Source organism: Phascolarctos cinereus, unplaced genomic scaffold (genome assembly GCF_003287225.1).
Source record: "Phascolarctos cinereus isolate Bilbo 61053 unplaced genomic scaffold, phaCin_HiC Scaffold_9;HRSCAF=440, whole genome shotgun sequence".
Lineage (NCBI taxonomy): Eukaryota > Metazoa > Chordata > Mammalia > Diprotodontia > Phascolarctidae > Phascolarctos > Phascolarctos cinereus.
Window position 1 is genome coordinate 255,068,659 of NW_027556402.1, and position 26,735 is coordinate 255,095,393.

Sequence of the window (26,735 nt, forward strand, 5' to 3'; positions counted from 1 at the left end):
TGTCTTTCCCTGAGCTCCTTCATTTCCTCTTTAAATGCTGCTAATGATTCCCATGCCCCCAAAAAGGATTCTCCTTCTGGCCCAAGGGGATCTCCCAGTGTGGAGGGTCCCTTCCCCTGCCCTCCTTAATTGGAGGGTCTGACCCCTTTTCCCCATGGTTTCTCCATTTACTGTTTCCCTGTAGACACGGAGCCTTGAGTGCCTGACTGACGGGCTCTTGGCTTCCTGGACCCAGGGGCCTCCCCTCCCCAAGGGGTGGAGCTGGTCTTACTGCAGATAAGGCATAGCCTACCAGCAGCCCCAAGAGAAAGCTCACCCACAGACCAGGAGGGAAGGATCACCCAGGCCAGACCTTGGGTGTTCAGGCCTGAAAAGAAGCAGAGGGGCAGAAGCCACCCATTCGGCTCCCCCTGGAGAGGTGAGTGGGGCCCGCAGACTCTGGGACCCAGGCCGACGGCATCCCCCTTACTCTGGGCGTCCCCGCCATGCGGCCAGACCCAAGGCTAGCTCTCTCTGGAACGCAGGCAGGAGGGAGGGACCGGGCAATGTCCCCAGACTGTTTGCTCACCTGGGTGTAAGAGCTACACCAGGGCAGCTGTGCCCTCTGCAGTGGTGAGCGGAGAGGCCACCAGGCAGAGCCGAGAAGCCCCTCTCCTCCCGCCAGTTCACACTGCCCAGACCGGGGCTCCGGGGAGGCCGTTAGAGATGGATCTGTGAGCCCTTGTCATTCCCCTGCAGGACCCAGCCAGCAGCTATGGCAACCTGGGAGCTGCAAGTGTTTGTGGGGGACCAAGAGGCCCAAGAAGAGTCCGTCACCCTGCGGGTCTCTGGCGAGTCCCACATCGGCGGCGTCATCCTCAAGATCGTGGAGGAGATCAGTGAGTCGGGCCGGTGCTGCCCACAGAGCACCCCTATCTCTGCTTGCCCTGACCCCCGGCTCTTCCTCCGTCTTCCTGCTCTCCTCTCCCACTCTGGGGCGCGTGATAAGGCCCTCCCAGTGACTCAGGCTCTAACCTAATCGCTTGTTCCCAAAAAAAGAAGTTCCCCCAACTTCCCTTCCCCCAAATCACCAGCCCCGCCTTTCAGCCTGCTCTGCTGCGTCTCCCCACCAGGAAGCCCGGGCTGCCTTTCTACCACGTTTTCTCCAAGTGAATGATGCTTAGCCAGCAAAGGGTGAAACCACTGTGGGGCCTGAGGCCTGGGGGAAATTCCCAATTTCTTGGGTTCCAGACCTGGTGGTCCACAGAGGGTCCATTCATCCTTGCGGCTGGGGACAGCATACTTTTGTGGGGCCAGCAGCACGGGCAGTCCTTAGCTGAGTGGGCGCCTGCTTATTCATTCTGCCCCCCACCAACCCACACTTCCCCCAAAAGAAAAAAATGCCTCACGGAAGGAAGCTGTTGGGGCTGATGGGGTGAGCTGGAAAGGCCCTTCCCTGCCCCCACAGGAAGTTACAGCAGAGTGGCTTGTGGTATCAGAGGGGCGCAGCTGGGTACAGGAGGGGGCAGGTGGTTGGCAGGGTGGGCACTTCCCATGCCCACTCCCCAGGCCTCCTTTTTGGGCAGAGCAGCTGCGAAAGCCAGCCCCAGGCTGATGGGCCCCACAGCCCATAGCTCGGGGGCTCTCTCACCACTGTCCCCAGCTCCCGAGGACTGACCCCTAGGCACCTGTCACCCCTAGGCAGGGATGGCACCGACGTGTCACCCAGGTCCTGTGGGGAGCTTAACTGGGCACCAAATGCCTGATGAGACCGTGGAAGGAAAGGTGGGCAGGAACACATAGGGGGACCCAGGAAATGAACACCCCCCACCCTGGGCCACAGGGGAACCTCACTAGGCTGATGCCCTGTCTTAGACCTCCAGTGGCACTTTACCCCCCTGTCTGGGACATCCAAGGATTATTGCCCCCATTTTACAGGTGGAGAAACTGAGGCTTAGTGAGGGTAAATGATTTACCCAGAGTAATACTGCTAGTAAGTGTCAGAGACAGGCCTCAAACCCAGACCCTCAGACTCCCAAGTCCAGTGATCACTCCAGTCTTCCACATGTGTATGTATATATGTATGTGTGTGTGTGTGTGTGTGTAATGTGTAACCTGTTTCTCTCTCTTATATCTGTGTACACATATGTACATGTATACATTTATGTATGTATGTACATGTCTATATTGCACACACGTGTATGTACATGCACACACTCATTTATAGTTTCCCCTGTCCAGACCTGCGATTTCATCGGCGTAGGTGCTATGGGCCCTTAGAGGGTTTGCCTGGGCCACACTGACAGATGGAAGTGACTTGCCCAGGGTCAGACTGTCAGCAAGCATTTATTAAGCACTTACTGTATGCCCGGCCCTGTGCTGAGGGCTGAGGATTGAATGAAAGGTGAGAGACAGTCCATGCTCTCTGCCAGTCTGATGGGAGAGACAATATGCCAACAATTCCGTACATAGGAGATCTATCTGGAGTAGATGAAAGGTCGTATTCTCTGGAAGGACTAGGAAAATCCTGTAGGAGGTGCGATTTGAGCCGCCTTGAAGGAAGCCGAGAGGGGAGGAGGGAAAGCACACCTGGCAGCAAGAACAGCCAGGGCAAAGGCCTGGAGTTGGGAGAGGGTGAGATCGTCTAGGAAATGCAAGTAGTACAGTGTATGAAGGCACAAGGTGGGTTAAGGGTGAGAAGACTCTCGCAGCAGGAAGAGGAACTAGAAATGCCAAACAGAGGAGTGAGGTCTGACCCAAATCAGAGATCATTGTGAAGCCAAGCCCAGGGCCTGGCACACTGTAGACTATGGAAATGCTTATCCTCCTTCCCCACCTAATCTCAAAAGTAACAGGGAGCCACAAGGTGAGTAGGGGGTCAATCTGTGCTTTGGAAAAGGCCCCTTGATAGCCAGTACGGATTACAAAGAAAGACCCAAGACACCCTCCCAACGAGCACATGTCAGAGGCGAGACTGGAACTCGGGCTTTCCTGGCTCTGAGGCCAGCGCTGCCCTGCCTACAGCTATGGAATCATGAATCTAATTATGCCAGCTGGTGTTTCTGTAGACCTCCCACGTCTCCAAAGGGCTTCACGTCTCTTGAAGAGGCCCATGTTGAGGGGGCAGCTAGGTGGCGCAGTGGATAGAGCACCAGCCTGAAGTCAGGAGGACCTGAGTTCAAATCCAGCCTCAGACCAAACACTAGACACTTACTAGCTGTATGACCCTGGGCAAGTCACTTAACCCCAACTACCTTTAAAAAAAAAAAAGAGGTCAATGTTGGGGCTGGGCCTCTGCACAGTAAGCGTTCACACTGTGAACACGCTGTGACTCACACTTCAGACAGGTCACCTTGACCCTTTGCCCCAACCAGCTCTCCAAGCTGCCCATTAATGAGGTGTTCTCTAGACTGGAGAAATCACTGACCCACATCCAACCTCCCTTCACTCTCTCTCTCTCTCTCTCACACACACACACACACACACACACACACACACACACACGGCTTCATTCCAGTAGCTGACAGTTACACGGGGTTTTATAGTTTCATAATGGACAATTGCATCTGTTATGTCAACAGTCTCAAAGGGAGGCAGATTTGGGGAGGTAATTCCCATCTGACAGCAGAGAAAACCGAGGCACAGAAAGTGATTTGCCCAGGATCACAGAAAGTAAGCAGCAGAGGTACGGTTCGACTTGGAGTCCTCCCTAGATCTGGCACTCTTTCTAGCAAATGTTCTCAAAAAAGGGCTGTCTAGACTCTTCCTTATTGTCCCGATCTTGAACCTGGCCTGGCCTCGTTGGGACAGTGCCTGTGAAAAAATAATACGACAGCAGGAGCCAAGAAGGGCTCGCCTTCTCAGGCTGGATGGCTTCCTCCGAGCTGGCTGGGGAACCGCAGGGCTGAAACATCCCAATGAATGACTACTCATAGCCGCTCAGGGTGACCGGGGAGACGGCCTCCAGAGCAAGCCGTCTGAGGCTGCTGACTTCTGGGTCTAGACCTGGCTCTGACCCATCGGCTGCAGGGAAGCTGGTGAGCAGCCAGAGGAGGCCGGCCAAGGTGGTGGAGGGCCCCGGCCTCCTTCCAGATAGAAGCCAGGATGATGGGATGGCGGGCGTCAGGCTAGAGAAGAGAAGGCTCTGGAGGGACTGGTCCTGAGCAGAACCAACCAGCAGCTTAGGGGGAAGCTGCAAAGAGGAAAAAATTCCCAACTAGAGAAGTCATCCAGAAATAGCCTAGGAGGCCTCTGGGCGCTAACCTTCCCATCATGGAAGGGCCTCAAGCACAGACTGGATGACCACTGAGGGCCCTGGACATTGGAAAAGAAGGCCAGGGCAGAACCTGGGGGGCAAGCCACAGGAGGCAGGAATCAGTCACCTCCACTGTGTACCTCCAACTCATTGGTGCCCCCCCCAAGGGCTAGGGAAGAAGGAGGGGTCCTCTGGCTCCCCACCAAGGGCTGGAGGAGGAGGGGTCTCCTGGCCCCCCACCAAGGGCTGGAGGAGGGGTCCTTTAGCTCCAGACCCAGCCTCTCTCTTACTGTAAGGTTGACCCTCTCCCTTATCCTCAAACGCTCCACATCCCAGCTCCCTCCTCTGAGCCCTGGCTGGCTCAGGCCCCAGACAAGGGGGGTGATCCTTGGATCATCCCAGGGTGGAAAATGGAAGAGATCTCAAGGCCATCTTGTCCAAACCCCTCATCTTGCCAAGAGGGAAACTGAGGCCAGAAAAGGGAGGTGGCTTGCCCACCCAAGGTCACCGACTAGTGATCCTGAAGCAGAATTCAAACCCAGGACCTCTCGTCCTCAAGGGCAGTAACTCTCCCCCGCGGGTGGGAGGAGGGGGCCGGAGGAAGCAGCCCCCAGGCCTCAGCCGCCCCCTCTCTTTGGCAGAGCGGAAGCAGGACTGGTCAGACCATGCGCTGTGGTGGGAACAGAAGAAGATGTGGCTGCTGCAGACCCACTGGACCCTGGACAAATACGGCATCCTGGCCGACGCGCGGCTGCACTTCGGGCCGCAGCACCGGCCCGTCACCCTCCGGCTGCCCAATCGCCGCGCCCTGCGTCTGCGCGCCAGCTTCTCTCAGCCCCTCTTCCGCACGGTGGCTGCCATATGCCGCGTCCTCAGTGAGCGTCTCCGGCCCGAACCCCTCCCAGCCCAGCCTTTCCAGAGCCTGGGTCCCTGCCTCCATCCCCATCCCTGTTCTCTGCTCTTGGGGAGCCCGGCCCAGGAGGGAGCAGGCCGAAGGAGAGAGAGCCACTCGGGGTTTGCCAGCCCTGGATGTGGCCTCCCTCCTCTGCTGCCCCATTTCACAGATGAGCGAACACAAGCTAGTGAGGATGGGAGTGGGGTTGGAGCGCAGGCTTGTCCGCCTCCCAGCTGGGGACCTTCCTCTCTACAGGCATCCGTCACCCCGAGGAGCTGTCCCTGCTCCGCGCCCCAGACAAGAAGGAGAAGAAGAAGAAGGATAAGGAACCAGAGGAAGAAGTGTTTGACTTGACCAAGGTTGTCCTCGCCGCCGGTGAGCCGCAGGCACGGGCCGGCGGGCGGGGGGCGGGGCGGATGGTTGGGCCAGGCAGGGCGAGCCCAGGTCCTGACCACCCCCTGCCCACGTCAGGCGTGGCGCCAGCCCAGTTCCGGGGGATGCCGGCTCACTTCTCTGATAGCCCCGAGACTGAGGCCTGTTACCGGATGCTCAGCCTTCCCCAGCCTCCCCCGGACCCAGCCCAGCTGCTCCGCCTGCCCAGACCCGGCTCCCTGGCTGACAAGACTCACCTGCACAGCAGGTGAGAGCCCCGCCCCCCCGGCCACCTCCCAGGCCTCTCCCACCCGTCAGCACGGCTGGGAGGCCACTAGAAGAGAGCTTAGGGCAGGCCCCTGGTGTGTGTAGGGGGGTCAAATGCAGCCCCCAGACCTGACTAGCTGTGACCTCTAGTCTGGAAAATGGGGACCAGGGCCGTGGAGGCAATCCAGGTAATGCCATAGCCAGGTCAGCCCCGAGCAAAGCTGGGAGATGTTACTGCCCACACCCCACCCCTGGCCCAGAGAAGGGCCAAAGATTCCCAGGTAGAAGCAACGCGGGGTGCCGTCGAGATGAGCCAGAAGGGAGGTGACATGTCTAGGGTCACACAGCACCCCAAAGGAAAGAACCCTGGCCTTACACGCCACCCCCTCGGCCTGTTTCCTCCTCTGTAAGAAAAGGCCTCCAAGGGCCCCTTAGCTCTAGATCCTAAGCAGGTAAGCAGTAGAGGTAGGATTTGAACCCAAGCCCAAGCCGGGCACTCTGACTCGTGGATCCTTGCTTCCTCCTGCCACGCCCCCCCCCAGGTGGCTGGACTCATCCAGGTGTTTGATGCAGCAAGGAGTCAAGCCTGAGGACACGCTCTGGCTGCGCTTCAAATACTACAGCTTCTTCGACCTGGACCCCAAGGTGAGGGAGGCCTGGGAGGTCAGTAGAGGGGAAGTGAGAACCGGCAGAGGATGGGGAGGCAGGGAGGGGCTCAGCCGGGGAGGATGCTCAGGGCCGGGACCAGCACCAAAAACACCTCCCATCCCTCCCCTGCTCATGAACCTGCTGGGGCTCCCCATTGCCCAAAGGACTAAGGCCGCTCTGTGCACCCAACCTCCCCCTCCCCAGACCCCTGAGCCCCGCCCCGGGCCCCCTCCCCAGACCCCTGAGCCCCACCCTGGGCCCCCTCCCTAGAGCTTTTCCTGAGAGCTCGGTGGGACTTTGTTTTAGCATGCCGATAGAGTTGTTAGGATTGGTGATAGCAATTACTCACATTTCTACAGTGATAATAAAAGCTACCCTTTGCATAGCTCTGTGCACGTGGTGCTTCTTCCGGGGGGGGGGGGCGGTCATCGCCAATATAGAGATGAGGAAGAGCCCAAGACCTTTGGCCCAACGTCCCCCGGCAGCTAAGGAAGAATCCGAAGCCGGGTCTTCCTGACTCCAGGTCCGCCATTCTAGCCACCTGGCCATCTGGCCGGCTCTAGAGCTTGAAGAATGCATCGTTAGGGAGATAGCAGCACAAAGGTCACTATGCACCTTTTACAGAGAGGGAAACTGAGGCTCAGTGAGGGGAGCCAGCCCTACCACGGTAAGGATCAGGCAAAGCCAGGTCACTGGCTCCCAAGGGCTTTGGCCACTACCCTCCCATCAGATGACCACCAACCTTTTTGACCTGGTGGAGAAAGAGCCCTGAGTTTGAAAGCTGGGGAGCTGGGCTCTGTGTTACCTTGGCCCAGTCCCTCCTCTCTGGGCCTGCTAATGGGGTCAACCAAGGTGAGCTCTGGGGTCCCGTTCACCTCCGACATGTCACGGCCAGAGGATCCCAGGGCAGGGCCTTCCTCTGCTGGTTCTTGGGCCCGCGGGGGGCTGGACACCTGGCGGGTACTTCCTGAATGGACCTGTCTGACATGGCCCCCTGGCCTTCCTGCCCACCGCCCTCCCCAGGCAGACCCGGTACGCCTCACGCAGCTCTATGAACAAGCTCGCTGGGACCTGCTGCTGGAGGAGATCGACTGCACAGAGGAGGAGATGATGGTCTTTGCGGCACTGCAGGTAGGGACCTCTGCTTCCTCTGCTGTCTGTGAGACCCCCAGCTTAAGTGCCACCTCCTCTGGGAAGTCTGCCCTGATTTCTCCAGGTCCTGGGCAGTGGTGAGGGCCGGCGCAGACCGCCACAGCACTTTCCACACTTTCCTGGCAATCTTGTTGTTGATTTTTAGCGGTGGGGCCAAAGCCCCCTCTAGATGGTGACAGAGAAGGCAAAAGGTGGGATGAGACTGGGGCTCTTGGGAGGTGGGGGGCTGGAGTGAGCCCTGGACTTGGGGTCAGGACTCCTGGTTTTAAACCATAAATTGCCAGACTTGCTTCCTGGGGGACCTTGGACGGGTGCTTCCTGTCCTCCTCTGGAAGAGCAGGAGAATGGACTCAGTGGTCCTCAAGGTTCCTTGGGCTCTTCTGCCTTATCGGTGATCTGTGAGCTGATCTGTGAGCTGGACAGGGCAGCAGGGCCTCAGAAGGCCATGGGGAAGGCCGAGGGGGAGTGGAGCAGGGACCCCCAGACCTCACTGCCTGCCCCCCCACCCAGTACCACATTAACAAACTGGCCTTGAGCGGGGAGCAGGATGATGCCGCAGGTGGCAGTGGCCTGGATGACCTGGACGCTGCGCTGAATAACCTGGAGGTGAAGCTGGCGGGCTCAGCCTCCACAGACATGCTGGTGAGGAGGTGGGAGCAGGGGAGACATCGGGCTGGGGCTGAGGCTCCAGGGGTTCTGGCCAGGTTTGCACTAAATGTCCCTCTTGGCCCACAGGACAGCCTAACAGCCATCCCTGAGCTCAAGGACCATCTCCGCATCTTCCGGTAAGGCCCAGACCCTGGGGGAGGGAGGCCCCAGGCCCAGAGACAGGCACACCTGCATCCCAGGTGTGATTCCAGGCAGGCCCTGCCTCTCCCCACCCGGCCAAGGAGGGGATGGGACGCTAGCATCTGGTCCCCAGACCCCTCTCCCTCCCTGCTTCCTCTTCTCAGGCCCCGGAAGCTCACCCTGAAGGGATACCGCCAATACTGGGTTGTGTTTAAGGAGACCACACTCTCCTATTACAAGACCCAAGAGGAGGCCCCCGGAGACCCCATACAGCAGCTCCATCTTAAGGGTGAGCCAAGCCCACAGGCTGTGGTGCAAAGAGCAGAGAGGGTGGGGTGGAGGGGGGGTGGGGTCTGTAACATACAGCAGACAAGGATGTGTAGAATCACTGGAGGAGAGAGCATGGGGGATCAGGCGGGCCCTGAACCAGGCCCTGCGGGAAGGATCCTGAGGAGCACATCCTCCAGGCGTGGGGCCCAGGCTGTGCAAACCTTCCATCTTATATTTTGTCCTAAAGGCAGTGGGGAGAGACTGAAGCATCTCAGGGGGTGGGGGTTGTGCCTCAGTTTCCTCAGCTGCAAAATGGGAAAAATAACAGCACCTATCTCCCAGGGTCATTGTGAGGACCAAGGGTGACTGGCAAATAGTAGGTGCTTAATGAATGTTTATTCCCTAACTTGCAAGGGATATTGAGATTGGGAGAGAGGAAGGAGATGATTCTGTGGTTTCTAGCTCAGGCTCCAAAATGAGAGAAGGGTCCTGAACAGGAAGAGGGAGGTCTGGAAGTAGCTAGAACTGAGGCTTCAGAATGGGGAGTCAGAGGCCGTGGCTCTGCATCCTGCACTCTCCACTTACTCCTTATAGGAGAGCCCTCTCTGGGCTCCCTTGGACCCTTTGTTTAAAACAGAGGGCCTGGGCCATCTGGCCCTCAGGGCCCTGCCGGCTCTAAACCTAGGGTCCTCTGCTTTCTCATCACCTGATCCGCTCCCTATCACGCCATGCCTCCTCATCTCCCCTCTCCTTTTTGGCCCAGGCTGTGAGGTGGTACCCGACGTCAACGTCTCTGGGCAGAAGTTCTGCATCAAACTCTTGGTACCTTCGCCAGAGGGCATGAGCGAGCTCTACCTGCGTTGCCAGGACGTGAGTAGGACAGATGGAGCTCGGGGGGACGCTAAGCGGGGAGTGGCGCGAGCCTGAGTTTCACCAGCCCATCACCACCCCTGCCGTCCCCAGGAGCAGCAGTACGCCCAGTGGATGGCCGGCTGCCGACTGGCCTCCAAGGGTCGCACCATGGCAGATAGCAGCTACCAGAGCGAGGTTCAGGGCATCCTGGCCTTCCTTAGCCTGCAGCGGACTGGGGGAGGTGGAGGCACTGGCCCTGCCAACCCCCAGGGCCCCGAAGCCAGCGGCGAGGTGCTCAACCCCCACGGCCTCGTCGCCCCTCGATTCCAGCGGAAGCTAAAGGCCAAACAGGTGCGTGCTCGGGGGAGTCGGGGGTCCAGCTCTGGAGAGAGGAGCACGGCCCATGGGGCATAGCTTGGGTAGTGAAGGGGAGAGGCGGGCAAAAGGTGGGTAGGGGACCCTGGGAGCCTGAGAGAAGAAATGCAAACCATCACTAACCACATGGAAAAATGATCCAAATCACTGAGAGAGACGCAAATCAGAACCACGCTGCGATTTCTTCTTCCACCCCTACATCCATCCACGATGATGGCAAAAGTGGAAAGAGTCAATGCCTGAGGCACACTCATGCATTGTTGGTGGAGCTGTGAATTGGCCCAGCAAGAGAAATACCACAACTGTTGATTCCCCCCAACACCAGCATCCTACCCCTGGACCTTTGCCCAAGGAGGTGAAGGTTCCTTACATGCCAACATGCTGATAGCAGCAGAGAAGCATTAATGGCAAGAATGCCACGTTTAGAGTCAGAAGACTCAAAGAAAGGGGCAGAGTGGCCCAATGGATAGGGCCCTGGGCTTGGAGGCAGGAAGACCTGGGTTCAACTCCAACCTCAAAGGCTTGCTTACTAGCTGTGTAACCCTGTGCCTCAGTTTCCTCATCTGTAAAACGAGGGGATTGCCCTCTAAGGTTCCTCCCAGCTCTAAAGTCACTCCACCCCTTAACAGCTGACCCCCCGAATCCTGGAGGCACACCAGAATGTGGCCCAGCTCTCTCTGTCAGAGGCCAAGCTCCGATTCATCCAGGCCTGGCAGTCCCTGCCCGACTTTGGCATCTCCTACTTCATCGTCAGGTACCTGGCCTACCCTCCAGCCAGTGGGTCCCTGGGCCAAGGCTGCTTGGCCCCTAACAGTCTGCAAGTGCCTGGGGTGGGTTCTGAGTGGACGCTGGGTGCCCTCTCCAAGACCTGCGGCTCTCACTCTTGCTTCAATGGCATGGACTCGTCTGAAGGTACAGTTGGTGTGAGAAAAAGATCTGGGGGTCTCAGAGGCCCACAAGCTCAGTATAACTCAACAGTGGGGCTCTAGGAAAACTAATGGGCTCCTAGGGACTCTGAAGGTTGGAAGCCAGTGTTGTCTGTCCTGATCAGTTCTGGGCACCACGTTTTAATAAGAACTTGGCTAAACTGGAGTATATCCAAAGGTGAAGGGCCTTAAGATCATGCCCTGGAGATCAGCTGAAGGAACTGGGGGTCTTGACCTGGAGAAGACTGGGGGGATATCCCAACTGTCTACAAGTACCCGGTGGGGTTTAATATGTGGAGGAGGGGTCAGAGGGTAAAGCTAAGAAAAAGCAGGGGAACTGCAAAAGGCAGATTCGCACTCGATGCGGGACATGGGGGACAGGAGACTCGCCACCAAGTTATCTGAAAGTGGCCTGACTGCCTGGGGAGGTAATGAGTTCCCCATCCCCGGAGATCTTCAAGTGGAGACCAGATAACCGATTCTTATTCTGATACAGTCGGGCCAGATGCCACTGAGGTCCCCTCCAGCTCGGAGGGTCTGATTCTCTCGAGTGACCTCCTCGCCTCCTCTCTCCCTCTCCCAGCCAGCCAAGCACCCTCCTCCCTCCCCACTTCCAGGTTTAAGGGCAGCAGGCGGGATGAGGTCCTGGGCATCGCCAACAACCGCCTGATCCGCATCGACCTGGCCGTGGGCGACGTCGTGAAGACTTGGCGGTTCAGTAACATGCGTCAATGGAACGTCAACTGGGACATCCGCCAGGTGGGAAGATGGCGGGGGGGGGGCGCCCCGGGCCCCCGCCCTGTGCTCTCTGCTCCTGCTCACATGCATGGTCCGGCTTGCAGGTAGCCATCGAATTTGACGAGCACATCAACGTGGCCTTCAGCTGTGTGTCGGCCGGCTGCCGCGTCCTGCACGAGTACATTGGCGGCTACATCTTCCTGTCCACCCGGGAACGTGCCCGGGGCGAGGACCTGGATGAGGATCTCTTCCTGCAGCTCACCGGGGGCCATGAAGCCTTCTGAGACCCCCAGAGGGTCTCCTCCATCTCCCCACCGTCCCCAAGCAAGGCCTGGCGCTCTCACAAAAGCTTCCCCTCACTCCGTCCCGCTGCCCCAACACACACGCTGCTGTCATCACCCCCGGCGCCCACTGGGAGGGGGGCCCAGGCCTCGCCTCGTGTCCCCCTCCTCCCTGACAAGGCTCCCTACTTCCTTTGTGCAGGGAAAAGGGAGAGGCTGAGCAGGACGGCCTCCCCACCAGGTGCGATGGGGGACCCAGAGGCTGCTCACGCCTGCCTAAGGCATCAGCTCTCTCCTGCTCTGGAGGTGTGCCAGGCAGGCTGAGGGACCCCAGGACCCAACTGCCTTTTGACCTCCATGCTCCAGGGTGATCTGGACTCAGGGCTGCAGAGACACTGGGGCACAGCCACAAGAAGGAAATGTTTTCTTTATTAGTTTTTATTTGTCTTTTTATAAATAAATATTTCACAGTTGGATTCTCCCCATGTTCTTTCCTTAGCTGTTGGCCAAGGCACCCTGGTGACCTCTCTGACCCTCTGTCTCCTCTTCAGCCAGAGGAAGAGGCCTCCCTGAGGCAGAGAAAGGGTTAGGATGAGGGAAGAGAGGAGGTGATGCTGAGGTGGGAGCAGGGAGAGAGAGGTCTGAGGCCAAGAGGCAACCGCCCATCCCTCAGAGCCTGACAAGGGACCAGGAAGTCCAGAGTGAAAGCTACTCACTTGGGGGGCCCAGCTGCAGGGCTTCTTTGAAGTACTTGGGGGGCAAGAAACCCCTGGCATCCCCTGGAGTCAAGATCACCCCATTGGCTGAGCGGAAGAACAGGATGCCCTCTGTGGGGAAGGGTCAGACTTCAGGCCCTTCTCTTCTGCCCTCTCCCCTCTCCTCCTCCCAGCCAGCCAGACTCACCAGCCAGGGCCAAGGGCCCGTCGATGAGCACGGCCACCTCACAGTCCTGCCGCATGCCTAAGGGACAGAGTCATGGGTGGCACCCGGGCACCACGGGATTCCCCCAGCACTCCGGAAAGGGGCCGGGGCGTGGGCTACTAACCACTGACGATGTGGGGTTCCCCAGGCAGGCCAGGGGACAGGTGGACGTGGGTCCTCCCGCGACGAGACAGACCCTCCTGCCGGATGGAGGGCCAGTGGCGCTGGTACGTTCCATGGACCAGAATGGGGGGCAGGTCTGGGGAGTCCTTAGAGGCGTCAGCTCCAGGTCAGTCACCTGCCAGGAGGAACAAAGGGGGGTCACTTCAGAATCTGGGGGTGCCTTCATTCCCCCTAACAGGACTACCATTTTATAGCACTTCCCTTGAAACAGTCCTGGGAAATACACAGTATGGGGATTATTGCTGCCACTGTACAGATAAGGAAACCGAGGCAGAGACTTTCCCAACTTCATACAGCGAGGACATCTCTGAGCTGAGACTCAATCCGAGGTCACAGATTTAGAGCCAGAGGAGCCTGAGGGCCCCTGAGTCTGACCTCCAGTTTTTGCAGAGGAGGAAACCGAGGCACAGAGAGTTAGGCAAGTGCCTGGAGTCACACAGCTATCAGAAGCATCGCCCTGGTCCACTTGCAGAAAGTGCTGGGGGCAAAGCCTGGAGCTGGACAGCTGGACGGGGAGAGCAGAGATGGAGAGGAAGCCTGCCCCTCCCCAGGGAGCTTCCACTCTCCTGGGCAGACTCTGTCCACCACCCTGGCTCCCTCCTGCCCCCACACTCCGCCTCCCCTTTTCCTCCGTCCCTCCCCCTACACACACACACACACACACACACACACACATATACACACACACATAAATACAATCTGCCCCCTATACACACACGCACACACAATCTGCCCCTACACACACACACACACATATACACGCACACACAATCTGCCCCCTACAACACACATATACACACACACAATCTGCCTCCTATAGACACACACACACACAATCTGCCCCTACACACACACACACACATACACGCACATACAATCTGCCCCCTACAACACACATATACACACACACACAATCTGCCTCCTATACACACACACACACACACACAATCTGCCCCTACACACACACATATACACGCACACACAATCTGCCTCCTATACACACACACACAATCTGCCCCTACACATACACATATATACATGCACACACAATCTGCCCCCTACACACACACATATACACACACACACACACACACCCCAAGGCTGGCCATCTACCTTCAGGGAGTGGCCCTGGTTGGCTCGGATGGACCCGCAGGAGCCAGGGGGCCCAGGGCGCAAGGTAAACCGCTGCTTTTCATTGGTTTCCACCACGCGGTGCACATCCTCCAAGGAGAAGGCCTGGAACTGAGGCAGCTGAAGAATGGCGTCCAGGGGCACAAAGCCGTCTGCAAGGGAATGGTCAAAGTCCCGCCTCTCACCCACACTGGGCCCACAATCAATCGGCATTTATTAAGCTCCTATGGGCACGCAGAAGGCATCTAATGAATGCTCAGGGCTAACCCACCAGGCCGTCACTGGCCAAGCAGGGGACAGGCCGACGAGTGGGTTTAGAGCAGGCCTAAGGAGATGCTCTGGTTCGGTGGTTAGACCCTAAGGAGTCAGCACAATTGAGCGAGCCTTTCTCAGGCTCCTGGTCCTTTGCGTAATCACTAACATCTGTTTAGTTCTACAAAGCCCTTCACACGTGGCCTCACCTAATCCTCACCACAGCCCTGGGGATGGACACTATCATCCCCCTCCCCATTCTGCAGAAGAGGAAACTGAGGCTGAGTGACCTGCCCAGAGTCACACGGTATCTAAAGGCAGGATTTGAACTGAGAGCTCCTGGACTCATTAACCTCCGTCTCCACTGACGGCTTGTATCATTACCGCTCTTGCAGGGGACCACCACTTTCCCAGCCTTCCTCTGACCCAGGCTATCCCCACGGCCTCCTGGCTCTCGTGGCTTACCTGAGCCCATGGGCAGCCCCATCTTAATGGCCCCATGACGCAGGGCATAGGACAGAGCCTTGGACAGCCGCACATCCTGGTCCTGAAACAGCCCAAAGGCCAACAAAGTCCTTGCCCTTTTCCCACCAAAGGTGCCCAGCCCCTCCTGCCCCCCAAGAGATCTGCTGGATAACAGTGACCATAGAAAGGCTCCCTTGTGTGCCCCAGGGCTGGGGGGGGGAGGGGAAGTATCCATCAGTCCTTGAACCTGTGGGCCCCCAGGGAAGGTCTGTTGGGCCAGCTGCTCTGGCTCTGAGAATCTCAGTCCCCACCCCGTCCATGGGCAGAGCAGCCACCTGAGCTGAGCCCCCCAGGGGAGCCCACGGGCTCTCACCTGTTCTCGGCGTCTCCGGGTCCTCCGTCCCCCGGACCCAGCTTGCCGGGAGGTCTGTCCCCCAGTGGGATTCATGCCCCTCACTCCCCAGGAACCTAGGAACATAGCATTTAGAGCTATGATATTGAGACACTGCCCAGTCTGTCTACCTCATTTTACAGAGCAGGACACTGAGGACCAGACAGTGAAAAGAAGTTGTCCAAAGTCACAGAGATCATTTGGGGCACAGCCAAGACTCAGACTCCCAATCCAGGGCACTTTCAGCTCTGCCCCATTCCAGGGTGGAAGGGAGAGGTGGGGGCGCTGCTCCTGCTCTGCAGCCCGATTGCCTGTGCTCCCCACTTCCCACTGTGCCCGGGCTGTGAGTTAGGCGGGGAGGGCTCAGGGACAGCGCCCTGGGCAGGGTGGAGCTGGGGCCAGAGATCAGAAAGGCAGCAGGGCCAAGAAGGAACTGGGCTTTCTGCTTCCTCCTACCCGTCTGACCCCGGGCAAGGCTCAGAGCCCCTCAGGGCCTCAGTTTCCCATCTATAAGGAGAGGGGGATGGAACAGATGACTCGGAAGGGCCCTAGAAATCCAGCAGGGGCCGAACCTCACCGGGCTCCTGCCAGGCGGGCCCACCAGATCTTGGGGCACGGAGGGAGCCAATGAGAGGTGGGGGACCGAGGGAGTAAGACTCCTTCCGCTTTCGTTAAGGGAGGGGAGGAGCCAGCCCCAGCTGAGCGGGAGGCCGGAAGCAGCGGCGGCAGCGGCTGGGGGGAGCTGCCTACACAGTCAGTGCTGGGCTGGGGCGGGGGCGCCCGGGGAGCATGTCCGGGTCTGGGACGCCCCAGGAGGCCAGCTGTGGGCAGGAGATGTCCTGCAGGGCAGTGGTAACTCAGCCCCATCTCCCTCTTCCAGATCTTGCGTCCCCCACCACCGGCTTCGTCCCCTCTGTTCTATGGATCCCGAGGTCTCTCTACTGGTCCAGTGCCCGCTGGGCGGGCTTGTTGAAGAGCAGGTGAGAGCAGAGTTGAGCCCAGCTTATGACCGGCGCCCACTGCCTGGTGGGGAGGACTCCATCGTTGCTGCTTGGAACGCCCGCCGGGAGGCCCAGCCCTGGCTCTTCGATGCTCCCAAGTTTCGACTGCACTCAGCAGCCCTGGGGCCCCTTGACCCTGGAGGGTCCTGCCTGATGCTTCGAATGGGCCTCACCTCCTACCAGGACTTCCTAGGCACCAACTGGGCTAGCTCAGCAGGCAGGCTTCGGTGCCAGGGGAAAGCCGACTGGGGAGATGCCCAAGCCTACTTGGCAGACCCACTGGGAGTGGGTGCCATGCTGGCCACCTCGGATGGCTTCCTGGTCTTTCTACGCCGATCTCTGAGGGTGGCTGAGGCCCCTGGGCGGATAGATGTGCCAGGGGGGCACCCTGAGCCTCAGGTGAGCACCTACACCCTGCACAGTCAGGCAAAGAAAGCCCCTGGCCTTCTAGAGCCCTAGAAGACCTAAAAACAAGGAGAATTAGGGGTGGGGAGGGCTGGGGAAGCTGTACTCTCGGGGGGGGGGTTCGTTTCCCCTTCCTCTCCCATCTTCTAACTGTCCAGAGCTGTGAGGAAAGAGGCCCAGGGCCTGAGAGCTGAGAACCTACCTGAGCAGGGAAAGCCTGTGGTGGAAAGGTATAAGGTGGCGGACTGTGGCCCGCCTGCTACCGCTTGTATCTTCCTCTCCCCCAACACCAGCATCTACAAGGCAAACAGGAGATGTTCAACATAGGTTTGTTGAGTGAGGGAAATGAAATTAAAGGAGAGAGCGACAGAGGGGATGGGAAGATGGACCAAGCGGAGCGAAACGCCTGACAGGCAGTGCGATGTAAGGGATAGGACACCAAACATGGCATCAGGAAGACCTGGGTTCCAATCCTGCCTCAGACACTTCCCACTCTAGCAATGTGAGGCGTGGCTAGTCTAGCCATGCGCCTTCTCTGTGCTTCATTTTCCTCATCTGTAAAACGAGGTGGCTGAACTCCATGGCTTCTAAGGGCCCTTCCAATTCTCAGTCCATAACCCTATGATTCTACCTTACAGTCAAAGTGGCAACACGCACGTATGGGGGCAAATGCATAAGACAGAAGAAAAACTAGCAGGTATTTTCTTGGGAGGAAGAATCCGAGCAACTGGGGCATCAGGAGAGGCTGCATGGAGAAGGTGGCGCTTCCTTGGAGGTTTTTGTCTTGTTTTTTTAGGTAATTGGAGTTAAGTGACTTGTGCAGGGTCACACAGCTAGTAAATGTCAAGTGTTTGGTCTGAGGCCGGATTTGAACTTGGGTCCTCCTGACTTCAGGGCTGGTGCTCTATCCACTGTGACACCTAGCCCCTTTCCATTGAGTTTTGAAGGGAGGAGAGATTCCAAGAGGAGAAGCTGAGTAGGGATGGCATTCCAAGTGTGAAGGAAGGAAAGAAGGAAACTAGCATTTATTAAGCACCTCCTATATGCCAGGCACTATGCTAAGACCTTAACAGAAATTGTTTCATTTGATTTGCACAACAGCCCTGGGAAGTAGGTGCTCTTGCCCTGTTTTACAGATGAGGAAACTGAGGCAGACAGGGATTAAATGACTTACCCAGGGTCACACAGATAGTAAGTATCTGAGGTCAAATTTGAACGCAGGTCTTCCCAACTCCAGGCCCAGTGCTTTACCCAGCGTGCCCCCTGGCGCCCAACAGAGGAATTTCCGTTTGATACTTTTGATAATAGGAAGCCAGAGAAGGTTACTGAGAATGGGGGAGGGGTGTTATGCTCAGACCTGGGCTTTCAGAAAATCCCTTTGGTGGCTGAGTGGAGGACCGGGCCGGAGTGGGGAAAGACTGGAGGCCAGCAGAGGCTCCCCCAGGCTATCACAACGGTCCTGGCTGAGGTGGTGAGGGTGGACACCGAGGGGACGATGGCCATGTAGACAGAGAGAGAGGATAGATGGGAGAGAGACCGCGGAGGAGGAAACGGGACTGAGCCAACAGATGAGCCGTTTGGGGTGAGTAGGGTGAGGAGTGTCACAGATGACCCAGCAGGTCATGAGCCCGGGGGACTGCAAAGAGGCTAGGACGTGGAGCCAACAAGTATTCCTCAAACCCCTACTGTATGCTAGGCACCATGCTAAGGGCTAGAAGCTGGGAAAACGGGTAGGTCTGGAGGAGTGATGAGCTCCATTTTGGACATGTTGTATCAGCTGCCTAAGGGACACTGGCTTCAAAATACCCAATGGGCATTTGGTGATAAGGACCAGAGGGCTGGAGAGAGGCTAGGGTCAGTGACGAGGTTCAAGGCAGAGAGAGTGTGTTTAGTGAAGAGGCGGAGGAGACGTCTAGGACTGGGGGCATCGGGGAGGGTTGTTGAAGGACTGCAGTCGCCAGGGAGGTTTTCAGGCAGCAGGGACAGGGGGAGAAGACAAGAGAGAGAGGGGCCGGTCTGCTGGAGGGGCCGGCCACGAGGCACCATCTTCCTTCCGCATGATAACCTCGCTCATGATCGGCCTTCGCAGAGGTGGTGGACTGTGGGTGAGGAACGCGGCATCTACTGTCCCATCTGTTCACACGTTGATTCGTTTTGCCAAACCGATGATTTTTCTTCTTAATCCATGAGGCAACAGTCAAAAGAGCTGAGCTGGAGCAGGGAGGAGCCCTCCTGGCCTTGTGGCCCTGGGCAGGTCGTGACGCCTCGGAGCTCCGGGCAGCTCTGAGACTCCTAGTGGCAGGAAAGGTGATGACTGCATTCCCTGAGAGAGCTCCTGGGACCAGGAAGTCCCAGGTCCACTCTCTACCCCTCTGGCTCTTTGTCACCAGGAACCAATGGCTGGTGAAGGAGTTATTTAAAAAGGAAAGGGTAAAAGGGTAAATGAGGCAGAAAGAAACATGTTATTAACAAGGGCCAACTGTTTACATCCTACAAGGGAAGATGACACTTGTAACGCTCGAGAACTGTATTATTACACCTTGTTAAAGGGGCATACATAAAGGGGGTGAGTATAAGTTGACTTTGATGTAATGATAAAAAAAAAATCTAATCAAGTGGGTTCAGTGGATCCAAGTAAGTGGGTTAATCTGATCTAAGAAAATGTACTGAGAGAAAAGGAAAAAAGGAGGCGGACAAGGGTAAATTAATGTTACAGAAAAAGGCACAAAAACCTGTTACAGCAGGGGGAAAGAAGGGAGGGAGATGAGCATTCTTTGAACCTTACTCTCCTCAGATTTGGCTCAAGATGGGAATAACATAATTAGTTAGGTCTACAAACCTAACTTGCCCTTTAGGCAGTAGGAGGGAAAAGGAGAAAGGTAGGTATACCCTATATCAGATTGCGGGCTGTCTTGGGGAGGGAGAAAAATTTAAAACTCAGAAGCTTATGGAAGTGATTGTTGATAAATCAAAATAAATTAGTTTAAAAAAAAATAAAAAGTAAGGGGATGCAAAACCCAAAGTCAGCAAGGCCTAGAGCCCCAGGTCTCCCGGGCCTGAGACCGTGGCTCTCTTCTGGCCAGCACTTTGTCCTTCCTCTTCCTCTCCCATTCTGATGTGCTTCAATGGGGCTGGGATGAGGGGACCAGAGCAAGGCTGGTCCACCCGACAAGTCTCCTTGGAGCTGCGGACTCTGGCCTAAGAGGCGAGGCTGCTCTGGGGAGGGGAGAGCTGAGGCTGCCTCCTTGTAGGCCCTGTTTCCTGGGGAGACGCCCCAGCACGATGATCTGCCTGAGGACCTGGTGGTTCCAGAGCTGTTCTCCTCTATCCTGCAGGAGATCCGGGATGAGGTGAGGGGGCTGAGCCTGAGGGGGAGAATGGCTGTAGAGGGCGGGGAAAGCAGGAGCTGAAGTGATGCCCCCCCGACCTCCGACCCCATCCCCACCAGGTGAACGTGCCTTTGTCGACTTTGAGCCGTCCACTCCTTCTGGGCATTGCCCGAAACGAGACCAGTGCGGGAAGGGCCAGTGCTGAATTCTATGTCAGGTAATTGGGCATTCTATGGGGGACAGCGTTTCTTTCTTCTGAGGGACAGAATCGGAACGAGGAGTAGGCAGACTAGGGAGGGGACCAGGGCACAAACATTTTAATGTGGCTTTTATAGAAACAGTCGTATTTTTAATATCCTGGGCTTTCTTTCTGCAGTCAGCCAGATCCCACTTTTCAGGGAAAGGGCTCATTTTCCAACCCTTTACTTCTGGTCTTCTAGGAGAGACCTGGAGGCCCAGGGCAGGGTTGAGCTTTGGGGCCCCTGGCCAGAGTGGTTCTGCCCTGCTCCCAGAAGCTTGCCTTCTCCTCCTTTAGCTGTAGCCTGACCTCTGAGCAGGTGAGGACCCTCTACATGACTGGAGGACCGGAAGCTCATGAGTCCACTGGCATCATCTTCATGGAAATGCAGGTGAGAGCTGGGAGCAGGAGGCCCGGGAGAGAGCAGGGTCAGGCAGGCTGGTGGAGAGCAAGCCAGGGCTGAAGGTGAAATTCTGAAAGGGAGAGGGTTTGCCCCAAATCACGCGGGCAGAAAGTAAAAGATCTTTTAAGATGTTCCCAGGCCAAGATGGAGACTTTACAGAGGGTAAGTAGGCAATCCTGAAACTGCACAATGGATGTCTTGAGTCCGAGAGCTGTGCATGTCTGGTTAGATGCTAGCTCCTGCGTAAAAGGTCTTAAGTGGATGGCCAGCTCTTGGAGAATCTGAAGCAATCATGGGAGTTCCCTGGCTTACCCTGCATTATGGGAGCAGTCAATACACAAGGAAGATGGCGTCACGTTCAGTCGTGGGTGCAGCATTTTAGGACTGGCATTGATAAAACGAAGCCTGTCTGGAGGAGGGTGGCCCACATGGGGAAGGAGGTCATGTTCACATCACAGCAGTGATAGAAGGAAATGGGAATGTTTATTCTGGAGAAGGAAAGGCCGAAGGACACAAGGGTGGCTGTCCCCTCATCTTTGAAGGCCGACAGATGTGAGAGGTACTCTGCTTGGCCCCAGAGGCCAGAGCTTGGGTGCGATGGGCGCAAGGCTGCCCAGACTGCCTAAGGAGCCTGTAGGCTGCCCTTCCCTGGTGGTCTTCAAGCAAAGGCTGGGTGGTTCTCTGCCAGAGATGGTGGAGAGGGGATTCTGGGCAGGGAGGCAGGATGGGTAGATGCACAGAGGACCTCTGAGGTCCCTTCCAGTGGTAAGAAAGCAAGTAAGAGACAAGGAAACCCTGGCGTAGCCAGGAGGGAGGAGGCTAACCCTCATCCAAGTCTGTCTTTCTGCACAGAGAGTCAGACACCTGCAGGAGGAATCTGAAGCCTGGAGCGAGCTCTGTCCCTCCGCCAAGGGCGCCATTTTGCTCTACAACCTGGTCCAGGTCAGGCCGGCCTGAGGAAAGCTTCTGCCTCTTGGTATCCTGCACTCCTTTCTCAGCTCACCTCCACCCTTCTGCCCTGGACTGTATGGACAATAAAGGATTTATTCTTGGAGCTCTGGTGTCCACTGTCTTGTTTGAGGAATACTCCATAAGGGATCGTGCCTTAGTTTCCCAAATGGACAAAGAGGCATGAACTTACTGTGTGACCTCAGTCTTCCCCATCTATACAGTCCTGGAATTTAGGAGTGAGATCAGACTTTGAAAACATCTAACCCAGGGATTCTTCACCTTTGTCGTGTCCCGGACCCCTTGGAGCAACTGGGGAAGCCCAAGGACCCCTCCTTAGCATAATCTTTTGATGCATAAAAGAATAGGATTATAAGAAACAACTTGTATTGCAATGTTATCAAACTATGAAAAAACAAAAAACTCTTCAAAGATCCCAGGTTAAGAATCCCTGATCCAATCCAATGCCTTCATTTAATGGCTAGGGAAACTGAGGCACAAAGAGGAAAGTAATTTACTTCAGGAACATGCTCTGTTCACAGCTTTCCCCAGCTCTGGGCCTCAGTTTCCCCACTTGTGTGTTGGGAACGGAGTGGGGTCCGCACTTAATGGAATCAGCCAGATATGGAATCTTGGGCTCTGACCCTGGAGAAGACACGTGACCTCCTTGGGCCTCAGTTCCCTCCTCTGTAAAACAAGGGGGTCGGGTGAGATGGGCTCTGAGAAAGCCTTACCCTCAATGCAGGCAATAAGGAAGAGAGGAGGAAGAAGGGGGGAGGGGACGAGGGCGGGGCCTCTGGGGGCGGGACTCCACTAAGGTCGGTCCACTCCTTAAGCCTCCGCCGCTTGATGGGCGGGCCGAGGAGCGCTAGAGCCAATGGGAGCAGCTGAGGATGGGTGGTGGGTGGGGCGACGTCAACCGTCTTCTGTGGGACTGGTAGGCGGGACTAGGAGCAGCGTGGACCAATTGTAAGCTCCTGGAGGCGGGAGAGGGGCGTGGCCCGGACAGGAGAAGGAAATGGCGGCGGGGGTGTCGGGCTCCGAAGCTCCCGTGAGTGTCAGGGCGGACGTGGGGGGCGGGGGGACGGGGAAGGGGCAGAGGCGGTGCGTGGGGGCGGGGCTTCGCGCCCCGGCCCCTCCCCTGAAATCAAGATTGGGGGGCGGGGGGACGCGGGCCTTGTTTGCGGAGCCCCGACGCGGGGCTTCCACGGGTTGGGGAAGGTTCGGGGGGAGAGAGAGACTTCCTCGGCCTCAGTTTCCCCTGGGGGGGTGAGAATCTTCCCCTCCGCCAGCACACCCACGGACGGACCCCCTTCTCCTGTCAGCCTCTCCACCACTGGGAGGGACCCTCCCCAACGCCGGACACCCCAGTGTCAGTCCCCCAATGTCAGAGACCCCCTGTGTCCCCTTTTGGCAGCCCCTTGTGGCCTCCAATGTCCCCTAATACCAGACCCCTTAGTGTCCCGAAGGTTCGATCTTCCAGCATCCCCCGTGTCGGAGACCCCCTACTGTCCTCCCCAGGTGGTGAAGTGAGTAGTCCGATGAGCCTGGACCCAGGTCCAGCTTCAGCCCCCTGCTAGCTGTGTGAGCCCAGGCACGCCACCTCTCCTATATCTGCCTCAGTTTTCTCAACTGTAAAATGAGAATCACAGCGGCACCTATGTCACCAGGCTGTTGTGAGGATCAAATGAGATCATGTTTGTAAAGTGCCTACATAGTAGGTGCTTACTAAATGCTTTTGTTCCCTTCCCCCAGTGGAAGACAAACTTCCAGGGTCCCCAATGACAGAAGCCCCCCCCACTCCCAATGCCCTTTCCCTATTGACTGAGAGTCCCTCCCCCAAGTATCCCCATTCTCAGGAAGCCCGCCAAGGCTATCCCCACTGTCAGAGATTCCTGGTCCACCCAAGGGAGTTCAGAGATCAGCTAGTCAAGTACCAGCCTGGGTGACTTTTCTGTGCCCTGCCCATCTTCCTCCAGGCACAGAAATGCCCATCCTCCGCCTGGTCCCTCAGCTCTGCCAGCTGTGTCCCCGATGCCCTCCTTCTGCCAGGCTCCTCAGCTCTACTGTCTGCCTGAGGTGAGTCTGGGCAGGGGAGGGAAAGACCCTGGTCCCAGGCCTGGCTCTGGTCCTGTCCAAGACACGGGCTGCCCAGGGCCATGTCCTCTTTGTATCATAAGGGGGTTGGACCAGGGGGTCCCCAAGTCATCCCTTTTCAGTGGTAATGGCCTGTTTGAGACTATGGCCCCTCCCAGCTTCCACAGTCTATGCCCCACAAAGCGCCCCACCTTTGGGACTCAGAGGACCTGGGTTTGAGCCCCAGCTTGGACACTTTCATCCCCTTTCTGGGCCTCCAAGTTTCCCTATCTGTAAAATAAAGGTGATGGTCTCTTGTATGAGAGGCTGGCTTGATCTGCACAGGGCCCTTTTGTCTCCCCAGCCCCTAACCATCTCTGAGGTGACCAGGTATGATCCCGTTATTTTTTGGATTCCCAGAGCTATCCAGTCCCCACCCCTCATCTTCTGTGCAGGGCAAGACAAAGTAACTATTATGAGCTTCTGGGGATCCGTCCAGATGCCAGCATGAAGGAAGTCAAACGGGCTTTTTTTGCCAAATCCAAAGAGGTGTGTCTGGGCCAGGAGACTTTGGTGGGAGCTTTGGGGATCTGGGGAAGGAGGGAGGTGCTGAGGGCTGGCATTGCCACCCCCATCCCCATTGCCTCACCTTGCCCCCTCCCCCCAGCTCTTTCCAAGTGCTGAGTAGGGGAAGGAGCCTTGGGCTCGGAGTCAAAAGACCTCAGTTCTGACCCTTGTAAGCTTTGTGACCTTGGAGAGGTCACAGGCTTGGTGGGCAAAGATTCCAAGAACCTTAGCTCCAGAGGGCCCTGGGGAAGCAGGGGGTATAGAGGTTATCCTCTGCTCGAAGTCCTGGGCACTTGGGGGGGGGACTCAGGGCTTTTACTAAGCACGATGAGCTTTGGAGGAGGCTGGGCAAAGAGAAGGACCTTTCCTATCAGTCCCAGGGCCTCTGATGAGTGGGAGAGCATGCCAAGGGCAAGCCTGGCCCTCAGGATCAGTGGGGATCTAGGGTCTCAGAGGAGACTTAAGATAAGGAGAGACAGGATGGGAGGAACCTGGAATACCCTTCCCTGTCCTGCCTTTTGGGTTGGAGCCAGGCTGGGGCATGTAGTAAGTGCAGGGGCCTCGCGAGGGACACCCAGAAGGCTGGGGGGGGAAGGTGATCTTTGTGCCACTTTCATAGCCTTTGTCCTACAAAATTCAGTTGTTCACTTTCACATATTTATTAGGCCCCTACTGAACCACGTGCTGGGGAGCCCAGTAGCCTCCCCTCATGGAGCTTACAGTCCCCAGATTCCTGTAATACACAGCAGAGAAGTGTACAATAGGGGACACTGGAGGGGGGGAAAGAGACTCCTAGCCTGGGGGGAACCCAGGGAGGCTGCATGGAGGTGGACTGCTAGGGTAAGACTTAAACAAGGGAAAAGATGGATGGAGACAGGCATCATTCCAGTCCCTAAGCCTCGGAAATATGGCACCAAGTTTGTGCTGGGATTAGAAAGAAAAGATATTGTGAAGCACTTACAGGGGAGGCCTAGGCTTAGGGGAGGAGCAGGAGAGGGTGGGAGGACTCCCCTCACAATTACCCTTCTCCCCCAGCTGCACCCTGACCGAGACCCTAAGAACCCTGCTCTGCACAACCAGTTTGTGGAGTTGAATGAAGCCTACCGGGTTTTGAGCAAGGAATCCAGCCGTCAGGAGTATGACAGCCGGCTCTCCCTTCGAGGCTCCATGCCACCTCCCCGTCACACCTCCCAGTCTCCCTACCAGAGCTACCGCCCTGCTCTGCCTCTGCCTCTGCCTCCAGGTGAAGGCCAGACTCCCCAGCCCCCAGCCCTCCACTTTCTGTAATCCCCCTGCTTCCCTGGCCATTTGCCACCCAGCCGTTCCCACCCACCGCAGCCCACGGCTCTCCTCCTAACCCCCAAGGATTTCCTCTCTCGGCTGTGCCTGTTCCCTTGCAGCTCCTGGTCCTCAGCCGATGCCCGATACTGGGCCCAGTTCCACAGGGTGCGTCCAGAGGACTACGGAGGAACTCGGCAGAGGCCGAACCATCACGCTCTGGGATACTGCCTCCTACTGATGCTGGGAGGCATGGTAATACACTACATTGCCTTCAGGTAACCTGCCCTCAGCGATCAGGAAGAGCTCAGGAGGTGATGGCCTCGGAGGAGAGGCAGACCCCTAACCTTGCTCTTCCTGCAGAAAGCTGGAGCAGGTCCACCGAAGCTTTATGGATGAGAAGGACAGAGTTATCATGGCGATCTACAATGAGAGCAGAGCCAGGGCCAGGTCTCTGCCCCCTTCTCCTCCAAGGAGCCCGGCATTTAAAACTGCAAAGTGGGAGGGCTGGGTGCTGTAGACACTCCCCGCTACATCCGCACCCACAGACTTTGAGGAAGCCTCGCCCCCTGGGCGTGCCCTGTGGCCGTGTGGGGATGGATATAGAATTGAAGGCAGACCTGCCCCTGCCCCTCTTAGATGGATCTCCTTGTAAATGGTATTCTATGGCCCAGACCCAGAAAAGAGCAAAGCCAAGAGCTTCGGGAGGTCCAGAGTAGGGGGAGGCATGAACGAGGGGGACAGGCTTCCTGGGGGAAGGGCACTGAGCTTGGGCTCCCCAGAGCAGGTCGGAAGGGGTTAGAGGAGGGTGCTGCGGCATCGGAAAGAGCTGAGCAAAGGCACGTAGGGAGGAACGATGTATTCCCAGATCCAGGGACTCCCTCTCAGTCTTAAGGCCCGGCTCTCCCTTTTCCCTGACCTCGGGCCCTCCCCATGCTTCTGGGGTCAACTCAGCCTTTCCCCTCCAGGGCGAACAGCGCCAAGCTCCGGCAGGAGAGACTGCAGAAGCCCCAGAGCCCCCAGCCGCACCCCGAAAAATGACCTGCGACCCTCTTCCCTTTCCGGCCCCCGGTCCCCGGCCCCGGAGGGGCTGCGTGGGCTGAAGGGGTGACAGGGGCCCGGTGCCCATCTGGACCCTTGCTGCCCGTGTGGAATAAAGTCAATAAAGTCATTGTCAGTGGGTGTCTGACTCCTCCCTCGTGCCTCCGGTCTTCCCGCGGGCCTTGCCTTCGGCCAGGGTCCGGCTCTGGGCGCTGCCTCTGCAGTGGCCCGGAGCCTTCTCGGCTTCTTCCCTCCCACGTGGGCTGTAGCCCCAGGCAGGCGTGAGGGAGCACTGTCCACCCGGCCA

General features: G+C 57.3%; 4 protein-coding genes across 8 annotated transcripts; 3 read left to right on the forward strand and 1 right to left on the reverse strand.

Annotated features, from left to right (window-relative positions):
- Nucleotides 1-269: 269 nt before the first annotated feature.
- FERMT3 (FERM domain containing kindlin 3) lies at nt 270-12,280 on the forward strand. Of its 3 annotated transcripts, none has more exons than XM_020968349.2 (15): nt 270-418; nt 739-878; nt 4,876-5,109; nt 5,385-5,504; nt 5,601-5,769; nt 6,311-6,413; nt 7,440-7,547; nt 8,079-8,210; nt 8,304-8,353; nt 8,522-8,646; nt 9,391-9,497; nt 9,591-9,830; nt 10,484-10,608; nt 11,398-11,539; nt 11,623-12,280. In XM_020968349.2, the coding sequence occupies exons 2-15, from the start codon at nt 755-757 to the stop codon at nt 11,800-11,802; spliced, it is 1,959 nt and encodes a 652-aa protein (XP_020824008.1). In that variant the 5' UTR covers nt 270-418; nt 739-754; the 3' UTR covers nt 11,803-12,280. The 3 variants fall into 3 exon arrangements, with proteins under 3 accessions (XP_020824008.1, XP_078004764.1, XP_078004765.1); XM_078148638.1 differs by lacking the exon at nt 270-418 and adding an exon at nt 3,561-3,664 and having other exon boundaries at nt 794-878; XM_078148639.1 differs by lacking the exons at nt 270-418; nt 739-878 and adding an exon at nt 3,679-4,016.
- On the reverse strand, nt 12,209-15,719 carry TRPT1 (tRNA phosphotransferase 1). Its single transcript, XM_020968351.2, is given in 8 exon segments — nt 12,209-12,368; nt 12,516-12,626; nt 12,703-12,759; nt 12,845-12,979; nt 12,982-13,018; nt 14,017-14,186; nt 14,752-14,833; nt 15,125-15,719. Coding segments are annotated over 8 exon segments (771 nt in total). The 5' UTR covers nt 15,230-15,719; the 3' UTR covers nt 12,209-12,294.
- A 182-nt stretch (nt 15,720-15,901) lies between these two features.
- Nucleotides 15,902-21,572, forward strand: NUDT22 (nudix hydrolase 22). 2 transcript variants are annotated; one of them, XM_020968350.2, is made up of 5 exons: nt 15,902-16,542; nt 19,800-19,898; nt 19,997-20,094; nt 20,413-20,506; nt 21,371-21,572. In XM_020968350.2, the coding sequence occupies exons 1-5, from the start codon at nt 16,063-16,065 to the stop codon at nt 21,473-21,475; spliced, it is 876 nt and encodes a 291-aa protein (XP_020824009.1). In that variant the 5' UTR covers nt 15,902-16,062; the 3' UTR covers nt 21,476-21,572. The 2 variants fall into 2 exon arrangements, with proteins under 2 accessions (XP_020824009.1, XP_078004766.1); XM_078148640.1 differs by having other exon boundaries at nt 19,884-19,898.
- An 847-nt stretch (nt 21,573-22,419) lies between these two features.
- Nucleotides 22,420-26,569, forward strand: DNAJC4 (DnaJ heat shock protein family (Hsp40) member C4). Of its 2 annotated transcripts, XM_078148200.1 has the most exons (7): nt 22,420-22,517; nt 23,446-23,545; nt 23,998-24,091; nt 25,145-25,302; nt 25,510-25,665; nt 25,751-25,837; nt 26,356-26,569. In XM_078148200.1, the coding sequence occupies exons 2-7, from the start codon at nt 23,454-23,456 to the stop codon at nt 26,426-26,428; spliced, it is 660 nt and encodes a 219-aa protein (XP_078004326.1). In that variant the 5' UTR covers nt 22,420-22,517; nt 23,446-23,453; the 3' UTR covers nt 26,429-26,569. The 2 variants fall into 2 exon arrangements, with proteins under 2 accessions (XP_078004326.1, XP_078004325.1); XM_078148199.1 differs by lacking the exon at nt 26,356-26,569 and having other exon boundaries at nt 25,145-25,352.
- The last annotated feature ends 166 nt before the right edge of the window (nt 26,570-26,735 follow it).

Excerpts from the sequence above, each read along its gene's own strand:
- FERMT3 (XM_020968349.2), top strand. The coding sequence starts at position 755 with ATGGCAACCTGGGAGCTGCAAGTGTTTGTGGGGGACCAAGAGGCCCAA. Across the intron at positions 6,414-7,439 it reads TCTTCGACCTGGACCCCAAG|GCAGACCCGGTACGCCTCAC; the intron begins GTGAGGGAGGCC and ends CGCCCTCCCCAG. Across the intron at positions 8,354-8,521 it reads GACCATCTCCGCATCTTCCG|GCCCCGGAAGCTCACCCTGA; the intron begins GTAAGGCCCAGA and ends TCCTCTTCTCAG.
- NUDT22 (XM_020968350.2), top strand. The coding sequence starts at position 16,063 with ATGGATCCCGAGGTCTCTCTACTGGTCCAGTGCCCGCTGGGCGGGCTT. Across the intron at positions 20,095-20,412 it reads AGTGCTGAATTCTATGTCAG|CTGTAGCCTGACCTCTGAGC; the intron begins GTAATTGGGCAT and ends CTCCTCCTTTAG. Across the intron at positions 20,507-21,370 it reads TCATCTTCATGGAAATGCAG|AGAGTCAGACACCTGCAGGA; the intron begins GTGAGAGCTGGG and ends CTTTCTGCACAG.
- DNAJC4 (XM_078148200.1), top strand. The coding sequence starts at position 23,454 with ATGCCCATCCTCCGCCTGGTCCCTCAGCTCTGCCAGCTGTGTCCCCGA. Across the intron at positions 24,092-25,144 it reads TTTTTGCCAAATCCAAAGAG|CTGCACCCTGACCGAGACCC; the intron begins GTGTGTCTGGGC and ends CTTCTCCCCCAG. Across the intron at positions 25,303-25,509 it reads CCTCCCCGTCACACCTCCCA|CTCCTGGTCCTCAGCCGATG; the intron begins GTCTCCCTACCA and ends GTTCCCTTGCAG.